The sequence below is a fragment of the Aquarana catesbeiana genome, linkage group LG03 (assembly GCF_042186555.1).
Source record: "Aquarana catesbeiana isolate 2022-GZ linkage group LG03, ASM4218655v1, whole genome shotgun sequence".
Taxonomy (NCBI): domain Eukaryota; kingdom Metazoa; phylum Chordata; class Amphibia; order Anura; family Ranidae; genus Aquarana; species Aquarana catesbeiana.
Window position 1 is genome coordinate 456,565,921 of NC_133326.1, and position 14,863 is coordinate 456,580,783.

At 40.5% G+C, this 14,863-nt stretch overlaps 1 protein-coding gene across 2 annotated transcripts in view; it reads right to left on the reverse strand.

The window, feature by feature from the left end:
- The window catches only part of GABRA1 (gamma-aminobutyric acid type A receptor subunit alpha1), a 415,182-nt gene that overhangs the window by 61,520 nt on the left and 338,799 nt on the right, over positions 1-14,863 (reverse strand). For both annotated transcript variants that reach the window (XM_073620840.1, XM_073620839.1), the window contains exon 9: positions 8,369-8,571. In XM_073620840.1, the coding sequence (XP_073476941.1) occupies positions 8,369-8,571 (203 nt within the window). The remainder of the gene's footprint in view (positions 1-8,368; positions 8,572-14,863) is intronic.

Consider the following 14,863-nt stretch of genomic DNA (forward strand, 5'->3'; position numbering starts at 1 on the left):
ATTTTGTTGACGGAAAATTTGAGATCCAGATCTCAAATTTTGTGTGACGGAAATTCCGATGGAAAATGTTCGATGGAGCCTACACACGGTCGTAATTTCAACAAGCTCCCATCGAACATTTTCCGTTGGAAAATCCGACCGTGTGTATGGGGCATTACAATGCATATTTTTAGCACTAATCACGGTATTGGTGTCACTTGTTCTTGAAAAGTGTCAGCTAGTGTCTGATTGTCTGCTGGAATATCACAGTCCCTCTGTAAAATGCTGATCGCCGCCATTACTAGTTAAAAAATATCCATAAATATATACAATGGTTTGTTCATGTAAACCAATCAATATACATCTATTGGGATTTTTTTTACCAAAAATATGTAGCAGAAAACATATTGGCCTAAATTTATGAAGAAATATGATATTTTCCATTTTTTTATTGGATATACTGGTTTTATAGCAGAAAAAAAAAATATTGTTTTGTTTTTTCAAAATTGTCAGTCTTTTTTTTATTTATTGCAAAATTTATTCAAAAGAAGTAAACATGGACTTTAGAAGCACATCTGTAGCGCTGAAATACAAAATTAAATTTTATTAATATTTAAAATTCACATTAATGACATGACATGTTAAAAACAAGACTTATGCCCCGTACACACGGTCGGATTTTCCGACGGAAAATGTGTGATAGGACCTTGTTGTCGGAAATTCCAACTGTGTGTAGGCTCCATCACACATTTTCCATCAGATTTTCCGACACACAAAGTTTGAGAGCAGGATATAAAATTTTCCGACAACAAAATCCGTTGTCGGAAATTCCGATCGTGTGTACACAAATCTGACGGACAAAGTGCCACTCATGCTCAGAATAAATAAAGAGATGAAAGCTATTAGCCACTGCCCCGTTTATAGTCCCGACGTACGTGTTTTACGTCACCGCGTTTAGAACGATCGGATTTTCCGACAACTTTGTGTGACCGTGTATATGCAAGACAAGTTTGAGCCAACATCCGTCCGAAAAAATCCTAGGATTTTGTTGTCGGCATGTCCGAACAAAGTCCGACTGTGTGTACAGGGCAATAGTGTTTGGTCTAAACGATGCTCACACCTAACACAATCAGCTATTACCACAGTGGAACAGATCGATCAATAGTGATTCAAAATGAGGTGATGTCAAATAGAAGGAGGGGCTGGTTGGTGATAGAGACCCAGTGAAGGAAACTCTACATGTTATGCGCCCTTCAATAATTATTTATATAAATAATTAAAAAACAAACAAAGAAATTTTTTTAAATCATTTCAATTGTTTTTATGTACATATTAGACTGCAAACTCCTGAAGAAGCACTTAAGGCGCGTAACATGTAGAGTTTTCTTCACTACGTCTCTACCACCAACCAGCTGCTCCTTCTATTTGACATCACCTGATTTTGAATCACTATTGATTGATCTGTTCCACTGTGGTAATAGTTGGTTGTGTTAGGTGGTATAAGCGTCATTTAGACCAAACACCATGTCTTGTTTTTAACATGTCATGTCAATAATGTGAATTTTAAAGATTAATAAAAGTTCATTTTGTATTTCAGTGCTACAGATGTGCCTCTGAAGTCCATGTTTCCTTCTTTTGAATACATTTTGCAATATATTTAGGATGTTGGCACACTCATACTTACCTGTATCCACAACGCCATCTTGTGGGAATACATTTAATTTTAAATTTATTTTTTTATTTATGCCGCAAAAAATAAAAAAACGCAGTGGTGATCAAATACCACCAAACGAAAGCTCTATTTGTGGGAAAAAAGAGGATCTAAATTTTGTTTGGGTACAACGTTGCATGACCCCACAATTGTCAGTTAAAGTTACACAGTGCCGTAAACTGTAAACTGTAAACGGTAAACTGACCACAGCAGGGCATGGAAGCACATCCATCCTATCATGAGCAGTTTACTTCTTTGCATTTTACTTAGCAGCACAGCCTGCCTATACTCCACTGGTCAGACTTATGCTGACACACCCCCTGCACAGATCACCACATGTAAGATCAGTGTCCTGCTGTTTCTCTGCCTACTGCTGAAACAACCCCCTGCAAAGCTCATCAGTGTATTTCTGTCTCTGCATTTTTTACTGGACTGTTTGCTTCATTCAAATTGCTGCTGCGAGGACCCATCATTACAAGGAGTCTCCACCCCACCTCTGTAAGCCCCTTATGCAGCTGAAAATGGAAGTCATGTGATCATGTATGAAAAAAGAAAACATTTATTAATTTTTTTTGTTTTAAATATATACACACATTTTTTGCCATTAATTTCTATTTTAAATTGCATAGGCTGTTTTATAAGGTAAGGGTTCACATTTACTTTAAAGGCAAAATAAGTTCCTTTGGCCATATTTCTCCTGTGGCTCACAGGAGTGAACTTAGTTCTGCACTCCTGTGACCCAGATTCAGCTGACAGCAGGCTAAAGCTTGCTGTCAGCTGACATCACTAAGCCGTCCAGGCTATGCAAGGCTCCCGACAATAATGTCTGACTCAGCCTCTCAGTACACCACACACCTGAGCAAGCCGCTCCCACCCCCTGCACAGTCCGGCACTCCAGTGAGCACCGAAGGGCAGAGCAGAGAGCTAATGACTGAAAGCCACTGCTCTGTCCTCAGAGTGGACCCAAGAACTGAGCGATCAGTGGTCTTTGATTGAGTTCTCGTGTAGAGGTGGCAAGGAACAGATACAGCATCAGATCGATGCTGCATCTACATAGGTGAGTATGTTTATGTTTTTCGAATCCCGCACTTCTTTTTTATCCAATAAATACACAAAACCTCTTTTTCTTTGGTCTTAGCATGTTATCACAGAAGTTTAACTATACTGTATCCAAAATAGTTGATTGGTTGCATAGGATTCGTGGTCAAAAATTAACCTATAATAAGCCTGTAAGGTTTTTAAAAGTGTACCTGTAGTCTGCAGTATTCTTTTAGGAGAATGCTGTATCGCAGGCAATAACAGTTTTTTTTCTGTGGCCTCTGCCTTTCTATATGACTCTTTCTTAGGTTACTAATGTATGAGTATCCTAAAATTATATTTAACCCTTAATCTGCACATCAACAGCATTTTCTGTATCAGGGACATCATCTGCCTGAATATGTAGTGGTTATGTTGGGAATTTCAGTTAAATCATATTATATAATATGAATTTTAATAAGTTATAATTTATATGTCACAGTTGATACCTCAGAGTACATATATTCTGAACTAAACTATCAGTTATATTGTAACCGGATCCTGCCACGCCTATAACAGATTGACCACCGGGTGAGGTCTTTGCCACCCTGATTGGAGGTTATATGACGTCCATCAGAATGCGCTGCTAATTCACACCCCCAGAGGCGCACAGTGCAGCGATCAGTAATGAGTCTTGTCCCCAGGACACAGCCCATCCCCATTCAGGGTAAACAGCTAATGAAAATGGCTGTTTACCAGGATATCGGCTGTGTCCAAACATATAACCGTTATTCGCTATTCCTGGCTTTCTTCTCCTCACACACCGATCGTGTAAGGAGGAGAAGCATCAACTGTGAGTGAACATCAACTCTGCTATTTCTGTACACATTACTGTGCACCACATGCCCCCCCATAAAGAGAACCTATCAGATCAGCCCGTCAGTGATCTGTCACACAGCCCATCAGTGCCACTATCAGCCGATCTGTCACACAGCCCATCAGTGTTGTCATCAGCGGATCTGTCACACAGCCCATCAGTGCCATCATCAGTGGATCTGTCACACAGCACATCAGTGCCACCATCAGCGGATCTGTCACACAGCCCATCAGTGGATCTGTCAGGAAAACCCCTTAGTGCCACCATCAGGGGATCTGTCACATAGTCCATTAGTGCCATCATCAGTGGATCTTTCACGCAGCCCATCAGTGGCCCCCATCAGTGGCTCTGTCAGAGCAGCCCATCAGTGGATCTGTCACACGGCCCTGTCAGTGGATCTGTCACACATCAGCTGCCATGTCGAAAAGATATTTTACACCTGAGGAGGCATATACAATCCTTACTATGTTGGATGATGAGAGCAGTGGAGAGCTCTCACCATCCAAATCTTATTCGGAATATGACCCAGTAGAAAGTAGTGGATCAGGTCCCTCCCAAAAGAATTAGAAGAATAACAAGATCAGAAGACCTGCCTACCACCAACAGTGCCATACACCCCAACGTCACAACACCAACGGTGCTAGATCCCAGGAAGAAAGGCCCAGTACCAGTTTTGGAATAACGCACCAGACCCAAAGAATGCAAGCCCAAACCTACCTTCCTGATGCCCTGGCAAACCTATTATGGATGCCTTTCAGCTCAAGGTCAGCTACAATCCCTCCTTTCACTGCACAGCCATGCGTCCAGCCCAACACTGAAATTTTTTCGGTAATAGATTTTTTAAAATTGTTTTTCCCTCCAGATTTGCTGCAGTACATCGTGGACCAAACAACACTTTTTGCAGAGCAATTTATCACCACCAACCCCAATTCTTCCTATGCCCATATGTTTCATTGGTGGAGTCTCACAGTAGATGAGTTAAAATTGTTTGGGCCTTACATTTAATATATGACTTACAAAAAAAACAAAGTGCATGCCCACTGGTCCACCCACCCCATCCATCACATGCCAATTTATTCTGCCGTCATGTCCAGGACACGCTATAACATGATCATGCTCTTCCTGCATTTCAATGACAACTCACAGTGCCCTCCCCCAGATCATCTGAGCCATGATAAATTGTCTGGGACCTGGCATTCCCCTGGCTCAAAAAAGGCTACCATATCTACCTCAACAATTATTATACTAGTCTACCCCTTCTCCACCACCTGTAACGTGAAAAAATCTTGGTCTGCGGCACCACCAAAAAAACAGAAAGGGCTTCTCACAAAACTTAGTGACAACAAGGCTACAAAGGAAGAATCAGCAAGTATGAGGAATGAGGACGTGTTGGCCGTGAAGTGGAGGGACAAGAGAGATGTCTACATCCTGCCACCATCCACAATGACACTTTGGTGGAGATTTCTGGAAGACTCGGTCCCATTGTAAAGCTTGAATGCGTCCACGATTATAATCTGTCCGGGGGGGTGGATTTAAACGACCAGATACTACAGCCCTATTTACGAATTAGAAAGTCCCTATACTGGTATAATAAAGTCACAATTTACCTTCTTCATATGGCCATGTATAATGCGTATGTCACCTATCAAAAGTCAAGATGAAGACCCAGCATCTGCCTCAAATTTATTGCAGAGATTGTCACTGCCCTGATCTACCTGGAAGGATCCCCCCCAGGAAGTCTCCACTCTGATTGTGTGAGTCAACTTCATGAGCAACATTTTCTCTAAAACAATCCCCTCACAGAATCAGTAAGAAAGCACTAAAAGAAATGTTGTGTATGCAGCAGAGGAGTTAGAAGAGACAGCAGTTATTATTGTCCCCAATGTCCCTCCCAACCTGAGCTATGCAACAGAGAATACTTTGGATGTTAGCACACATCCCTAAGATATTAGTTCCCCTTATTTTTAACAGCCTGCCATTTTCCTGTTTCAAATACCTGTGCAGATCATTTGCCTGCTACCTCGATTGACCATGTTAACTGACCCTGGCCTGTTTATCAACGATGCCTCTGCCTGTCATCTGGATTGTTTCTCAGACACTGACCTTGGCCTGTTAATCGACCATGTTTTTTGCCTGCTGTTTGGACTGCTTATTTGCCCTGCTACTGTAGTACACAGGGATCTCACATATGTGAGGGGCTTCAGAAGAGTGTTCTGAGTAGAGAAAACAGTTTTTGGTTTTCTATGGGTTTTGTAATTCCTAGAACAGGGTCTAGAGACCAGAGGCTTCAAAGAGATTTGGGTGGGAGAAGCCTCTACTCTTGTCCCTATTTTTTTCCTGACTGAGGCCCTAAGCTTGATGTCCCTGCCTGCTGCCTGGGCCAACACTTTGGCTGTGCTGATCCTATCTCTGCCTGTAATGACCCAGGACTTTATGGCCCATGTTCCTCCCTGCTGCCTGGACTGCTGCTGCTGCTGCTGACCACATCCCTGCCTGCTACCTGGACCAATGCTTTGGTTGTGCTGAGAGTCTCTGCCTGCTGCATGTACTGAATATGGACAGTATTCCTGCCTGCTGCCTGGATGATTCCTGACCATGTCCCTGCCTGCTGCCTGGACCGATGCTCCCCTCTGTGTACAACTGCACTACTAAAGCCACAGGTAATCTTTTGTTTACCTTTTGCTCAGCAGAATATATTTTGGGGTGTAATTGGTATGTACATGCTAAGTGTTAGATTTTTGAAGTGTCTGCAAAAATGCAATAGGTTGTCAGGAAACTATACATGTAATTTATGTCCCTAGAACATCTAATGGTGCTCCTTGGATTTTGGGCTTTTCTATGTGGTTAGGCTGTGAAAAAGTCCCAACCATGTGGTATCGCCATACCCAGGAAGAGTAGCAGAATGTATTTTGGGGTTTAATTTTTGCTATGTCCATGCTGTGTTTTAGAACATCTTATAAATTGACAACTTTGTGTAAACAAAATACGCTTTTTTCCAAAAACTTGTGCAAAAAAATTACATGTTCAAAAGACTTATAATGCCTCATAGAATATATATGCTGGGGGTGTTTCTTTCCAAAATGGGGTCATTTTGTAGGGGTGTTTCCATTGTTCTGGTGCACCAGGGCCTTCCAAAGTGTGATAGGTAGTTAGGAAATTAGATGTGTAATTTATACCTGAAGGTGCTACTCGGATGTTTGGCCTCTGTATGTGGCTAGGCTGTGTAAAAGTCTCACACATGTGGCATCACCATACTCAAGATGAGTAGCAAAATGTGTTTTGGAGTGTAATTTCTAGTATGCCTATGCAGTGTGTGAGAAATAACTTTTTAGAAAAAAAAAATATTTCTCCATTTTCCCAATAATTGTGGGAAAAAATTACAACTTCAAATACTCACCATGCCTCTTACTAAATACCTTGGACTATCTACTTTCCAAAAAGGGGTCATCAGTATTTGTACTGTCCTGACCATTTCAGTGCCTCAAGAAATGAGATAGACAGTCAGTACATCAGGATTGATCAATTTTCAATGATACGTAGCATAGCTTGTAGACTCTATAACTTTCACACAGACTAAATAATATCCACTAGTTTGGGTTACTTTTACTAAGAATATGTATCAGTATAAACGTTGGCCCAAACGTATGAAGAAAAATTACTTATTTGCAAAATTTTATAATAGAAACAAAAAAAAGTGTTTTTTTTTTTCAAAATGTTTGCTCTTTTTTTGATTATATCGCAAAAAAAAAAAAAAACTGCGCTGATTAAATACCAGCAAAAGCTCTACTTTGTGTGAAAAAAACTGATAAAAATTTGTTTGGGTACAGTGTAGCATGACTGAGTAATTACCATTCAAAGTGTGGGAGCACTGACAGCTGAAAATTGGTCTGGGCAGGAAGTGGGAAAAAGTGCCCTGTATTGAAGAGGTTAACATTAAATTTTTCAATTTCTTTTGCTAAAATTAGTTATATGATGTTGTCAATTTACATTTAATGCAGAATTAAAGGAAATCAAGCAAAATAATACATGTGTTGTTGTTTTTTTTGTCCTATGGTATACAAAAGAAACTGTATCATTTGTGCTATTTTCTGATAAAGCCACCTGGTGGCACTGTTCCATTAATGTTGACAAGCAGTTATACAGTCTTACTAGTGTTTACTTTTAAAGCACCTACCTATTTCTGAAATACAATGGCAGCATATCAGGTTCAGTATATTATTGTTAATCCAAAGACTAGATATTAGTTCAGTTTAGTTGGGTAACATTTCCCAAAGTAAGCACAAGAACACTGGTTGGACCAAAGTCAACCTCACACTGCTCCAGATAACTAAACGGAGAAACACCCAGACAACACAATCCAGTCCTAATGGATTCTCTACTCAGGTGTTGCTGCTCTTCCTTTTATTAAGTTGTTTCTCTTTGCAGCTCATTTTATGGGTCAGAAGAGATATTGCCAATTTTCTCTTCCACTGACACGTAAACACCCCAGTTGTCTGTCAGCAAAGATAGGCATTCAAAAGTAGTTATCTCAACTTTACAGTGAAAACAGTACTCAGGGGATGTCCTCTTGCTGGAAGAGACAACTCAGCAAAAATATGAGAAATCTGCTGCTAGCATAAAAATTATTTCATGCAACCTTTGCAAAACATGTTCCAACATGGGCAAGACAGAGCCACTCTTAGTAAAGAGATCCTGGGTACAAAATAGATATAAAGGAAAAGTGGATTACAAGTACAATATTTATAAATTACCAATATGCAACTTTTATGAAAATGCAATATTACCTTCTCTGGAACTACACTTTTTCCATCCCATGCATACCCTCGCTTTGTAAAATAGTTCACAGTTGCAAATTCAATCAAAGCTGAAAATACAAATGCATAACACACTGCTATAAACCAGTCCATGGCAGTGGCATAGGCTACTTTTGGAAGAGAATTCCTGGCGCTGATGCTCAGTGTGGTCATGGTAAGTACTGTTGTTACACCTGCAGGAAGAGAGGTTAAATTATGAATATGCTTACCTATCCAAACAAAATGAACTTGTTACAGCAGGTATATAAATGGATTAGGGTCTAAAAAATATGTGTGTATATCATATACATCAATATACAGTATATACTGTATACCATTCCAATGAGTCATCATATTTCCAAAATGTTCTTGCTCAGTTGCTACTTTCTTTATTCGTAGCATAGTTTGCACTGGAAACATGGAGGCACCCAGAGTCAACCTAAAGTCAGAAGGTCACTAAGATGTAAATCTGGGGTGGGATGCCATTCATAAAAGTTGATGAAGTTTTCTTTGGCATCATCCCAACTGAAAATATTGACAAAAACAGAGCAAGATAGAAACTGGACTTTCAGTATGCCTATGAGAACTGAATCAATACAATTACTATAAGAACGTTTACAAAATCTTTATTCAATTACATACAGTATTTAAAAAGGAACATAATTTAATGTGCCATACAAAACAAGGTTAAAAAGTAAAGCTGCAGCGCCTGAGCTGAGGGGCTACTGCAATTCTTTGGTCTTCCTAAACCCTGTTTTTTTTTCTTTATTATACTGGTCAATATGTTTATGTGCTGCTGGTTTCTTTCAGGTTTCTGTTAGGTAAAATGATCTATTGCCAGTCTGATGTCTTTTCTGCTGGAACATACCTGTTTGTGGTGTACTTCTTATTCTGTATGCTTGTTAAATAAACTCTTCTTGATTTAAAAATAAGTAAAGCTACTACAGAGCTTGAGTTTGGCTGGTCTACGCCTTTCCATTTTATGATCATGGTCAGCCTTCCTGTCTCTCACTCAGCATGATGTGATTCTGAATAAGGAGATTTACACATGACGGCTTCTTAGATGCGATCCTCATGAGCAGTTTTCCTTTTTTGGCGCCAGTTGCCATCCTTGACATCTGCTGTTCTCTGTGGCCCATTGCTCCAATTGAGATTTGACATTCCCTTTGTGTTGAGTCTAATGTGGTGGGGCAGATTCTGAAGATGATTGCTATTACACCTATATGCCTGTGCCATTATACATGCTAGAACTGCAATATGCTCTGATATTCCCTTGAAAAAGAAATAATAATATATTTCAAAACATGTTGGAATCTCTGTGAAGGCCTGTCTGGCCTGGCCTCCTACTTCCTACTCATGAGACCGACCATGTGTTTCCGGAATATGAGCATTACTCCATTTGTGTGGTATCATATTTGCATAATGTGTCTCTTATTTTTAACTATGCTATTGGTGTTCACTATCACCATTTTATGATGTATCAATCAACTTTATATTTTTATAAACTTTTTTTACCTCTTTTGCTATCTGGTTGACTACTGGCTTTGAAGTCCCCATGGGTCCCTTCCTTTGTTCTCTATTGTTCTTTTGGGATGTGGCAGTTAGTCCCCAGTCAGATACAACACTAAGCTGCTCTTACCCATATATCAATCAAATTCTTACCTGTAATGACAAATAATATCAACTACCATAAACATCCACGTTAAAAGAAAAAAGAAGAAAGCAACTTCTCTTTTCTTTTAACGTGGATTTCTCTGGTAGTGGGTACTATTTGCCACTACAGGTAAGATTTGCTCTGATCTTTAATGGATTATCCCTTAATTTGATAGATATGGTGCAATTTCTATTGCACATATTTATACATATATACAGGTGATTGCATATCTGTACATGCATACACATACGGTTTATATACTGTATATAGCTATCTATCTATCTATCTATCTATCTATCTATCTATCTATCTATCTATCTATCTATCTATCTATCTATCTATCTATCTATCTATCTATCTATCTATCTATCTATCTATCTATCTCCACCCACTGACTTACTGCCCAGGAGATCGCTAATCACTTCAAAAACAAGATTGATACAATCCGTGATGAAATCTACACTTTACAGGTATCTCCCCTAGCCTAAGACCCCATGTCAACAGGTACAACTGACACTCCCACTATTCAAATCTGCTACTACAGACGAAGTTCCTAAACTCCTTTCTATCGCCCACCTAACCACCTGTCCCCTGGACCCTATTCCCTCTCAAATGCTCCGGTCGCCCTCTGACCCCATCCTACACTTTCTAGCCCACATCTTCAATCTCTCCCTCACCTCTGGCATCTTCCCCAATGCTCTAAAACATGCACTGGTCACTCCTATACTTAAAAACCTGTCCTTGGACCCTACCAATCTTAACAACCTACGCCCTATCTCCTTGCTCCCCTTTTCCTCTAAACTACTTGAGCGCCTGGTTTACAACCAACTGAGTGACCACCTCATTAAAAACAACCTTCTTGATCCCCTTCAATCTGGATTTCACCCTACACTCCACAGAAACTGCTCTTTTAAAACTCACAAATGACCTACTAACTGCAAAAACCAACGGACACTATTCTGTACTCCTACTTCTGGATCTTTCAGCTGCCTTTGACACGGTTGACCACCCCCCCCTCAAAAAACTTTACTCCCTCGGTCTCCATGACTGTGCTCTTCAGCGGCTCTCATCCTACCTATCCCAACGCACCTTCAGTGTCACTTACAATTCTACTTCCTCCACTCCTCTTCCCTTCTCCCTCACCTCTGGCATCCTCCCCAATGCTCTAAAACATGCACTGGTCACTCCTATACTTAAAAACCTGTCCTTGGACGCTACCAATCTTAACAACCTACGCCCTATCTCCTTGTTCCCCTTTTCCTCTAAACTACTTGAGCGCCTGGTTTACAACCAACTGAGTGACCACCTCATTAAAAACAACCTTCTTGATCCCCTTCAATCTGGATTTCACCCTACACTCCACAGAAACTGCTCTTTTAAAACTCACAAATGACCTACTAACTGCAAAAACCAACGGACACTATTCTGTACTCCTACTTCTGGATCTTTCAGCTGCCTTTGACACGGTTGACCACCCCCCCCCTCAAAAAACTTTACTCCTGACTGTGCTCTTCAGTGGCTCTCATCCTACCTATCCCAACGCACCTTCAGTGTCACTTACAATTCTACTTCCTCCACTCCTCTTCCCTTCTCTGTCGGGGTCCCCCAAGGTTCTGTTCTTGGACCTCTTTTATTTTCAATCTACACCTCTTCCCTGGGTCAGCTGATAGCCTCTCACGGCTTTCAATATCATTTCTATGCTGAGGACACACAAATCTATCTCTTCACCCCTCAACTCACTCCATCAGTCTCCTCACGCATCACTAACTTATTAACTGACATATCTGTATACATGTCACACCACTTCCTCAAACTCAACTTGTCCAAAACCGAGCTTATAATACTTCCTCCCCCACGTGTCTCTTCCTCTGACTTCTCTGTCAAGAGCAATGGCAAAACCATCCACCTGTCCCCACATGTCAGGGTGCTAGGTGTTATCCTGGACTCTGAACTCTCCTTTCGGCCCCACATCCAGTTGCTTTCGAAAGTTTGCAGCCTCAACCTCCGCAACATCTCTAAACTACGTCCCTTTCTAACCAATGAAACCACAAAGCTCCTGATTCACTCCCTGGTTATCTCTCGCCTCGACTACTGCAACTCCCTCCTCATTGACTTACCTTTAAATAGACTATCCCCCCTTCAGTCCATCATGAATGCTGCTGCCAGACTCATCCACCTTACAAACCGCTCAGTGTCTGCTACCCCTCTCTGCCAATCCCTCCATTGGCTACCACTCACCCAACGCATTAAATTCAAAATACTAACAATAAGTTACAAAGCCATCCACAACTCTGCCCCCAGCTACATCACTAACCTAGTCTCAAAATACCAACCTAATCACTATCTCCATTCCTCCCAGGACCTCCTGCTCTCTAGCTCCCTCATCACCTCCTCCCATATTCACCTCTAGGACTTCTCCTGAGCCCCGCTCATCCTCTGGAATTCCCTACCCCAATCTGTCAGACTGTCTACAAATGTATCCACTTTTAGGCGATCCCTGAAAACTTTCCTCTTCAGAGAAGCCTATCCTGCCTCCATCTAACAACTGCACAATTTTCTCCATTAGCTCATCCTCCACAGCTATTACCCTTTTGTATAACTTGACCCTCCCCCCCTAGATTGTAAGCTCTAATGAGCAGGGCCCTCTGATTCCTACTGTATTAAATTGTATTGTACTTGTACTGTCTGCCCTAATGTTGTAAAGCGCTGCGTAAACTGTCGGCGCTATATAAATCCTGTATAATAATAATAATAATAATAATAATATCTATCTAGACAGATCTATATACAGGCATACCCCACTTTTAAATTCATAATGGGGTTTATTTACTAAAGCTGGAAAGCGCAAAATCAGGCTCACTTCTGCATAGAAACCAATGAGCTTCCAGGTTTTATTACCAAAGCTTAATTGAACAAGCTGGGGTTAGAAGCTCATTGGTTTCTATGCAGAAATGAGCCTGATTTTGCACTTTCCAGCTTTAGTAAATAAACCCCATTGTGTATTTAAAAGTGGGTCTCTCTCTCTCTCTCTCTCTCTCTCTCTCTCTCTCCCTCTATATATATATATATATATATATATATATATATATATATATATATATATATATATATATATATATTGTAGCCCATATGTTAATATAAATACTTTTTTTTTGCAAACCATATTTCTGGATAAATTACATGCTTCTGTGATTGTATAATAATATATACAGTATATGTTCACTTTTTCTATGATATGCATATGTTTTTTCTTGTTAGATATAACTAGTTAAAGCTATACATCACAATCAACTTATATGGTCCTGAAGAAGCGGGGGCTCCCTACAAAATGCGTAGACCAGCCAAACTCAAGCTCTGTAGTAGCTTTACTTTTTAACCTGGTCTTGTATGGCACATTGAATGATGTTCCTTTTTAAATATGTAATTTATTAAAAATGTTGTAAACCTTCTTATAGTAACTGTGTTGATTCAGTTCTTATAGGCATATTAAAAGTACTGTTTCTCTCTTGCTTTGTTTTTGTCCCTAAAGTCAGAGGGGTGCTCTGGAGACATGGAGATGCACAGAGGCGTGCTGGAGACACAGAGGCATGCTGGAGACAAGGAGGTGTCCAGAGGTGAGCTGGAGGCACAGGGATACTCTGGAGATATGGAGGTGCCCTGAGGTAAGCTAGAGGTACAGGGGTGTTCAGTAGACACAGAGGCAAAAACAGAAGAGCTGAGGACACAGGGACACACTGGAGACACTTAAGTACCCAACGGTGGGCGGGAAGCACAAGGGTGCTTGGGAGACATGGAGGCAAGCAAAGGGTGCTTTTTAGACACAGAAGTACACAGGCACACTGAAAACACCAGGGTGTTCTGGAGATACAGAGGCCTCCTGGAGGAAGTGGGGTATAGCTGGAGTACAGAGACATGTGGACTGGAGAGAACACTAGGACACAAAGAAGACTGGAAACTTAGAATACAGGTAAGTCTCTAGAAGCATGGGTGGGCTTGGTTTAGGTGTAGCAATCAGCAAACACCTGTTTGCTGATTGGCTGAAGTGAAACCTGGTGACCCAGAGCTGGATTTGGGAGAAGGTGAGTGTAACAGTTTACTGCATTCAGAACATGAAATATGAGTTTTGATTGCTATAGGTTATGCTTTTAGTAAAATTAGTACAAAATGTGTGCAGTATTTTGTTTTCGTTAGAATGAAAAATGTTTGAAACTTTTGTCAGACTTTTATTGCTACCTTGACCATGTTAGGTAGCTTCCCCCATATTTACTGTTGGGTCACTTGGAAAAAAAAAGTGTGCGTAAACTCTTTAGAAGGACACACAATCAATAAAAGCACATTTGTTAATGAAATAGGGAAGTGTTGGGAATCAGAATAAGAAAAAAATATCATTTTACAATAAAAATCATAAAGTGAAATGCAAATGCAGCCCCCTCACAATAAAAGACATCACATACCTCACAAGAAAAATTATCTTCATAAAAACAACACATACATTGCATAATAAATACATTCTGCACATTTAATTTTCCTCTAAAAACCTAGCATTTAAAAACTGTATGGACCACAAAAAGAGGCTGTTTTCCAGCCTAGTGGTACAAGAGAAAATACTTCTAAATAACCTGCCAGAAGGCAACGCTGTAAACAAGACATTCTCAGGATGCTATTCTTCAGGATATTAATAGCTCTCTGAAGGCGCCTACCTACCCACAGTTCTACAATACCCAGTAAATATCCCCCTTTAATAATCTTCTGCCCTGTTTTTGTTACCCTCTGTAAGGCATTCCTGTCATGGACAATGCACATCCCTTTCCACAGAGAGTAATAAGTCACCA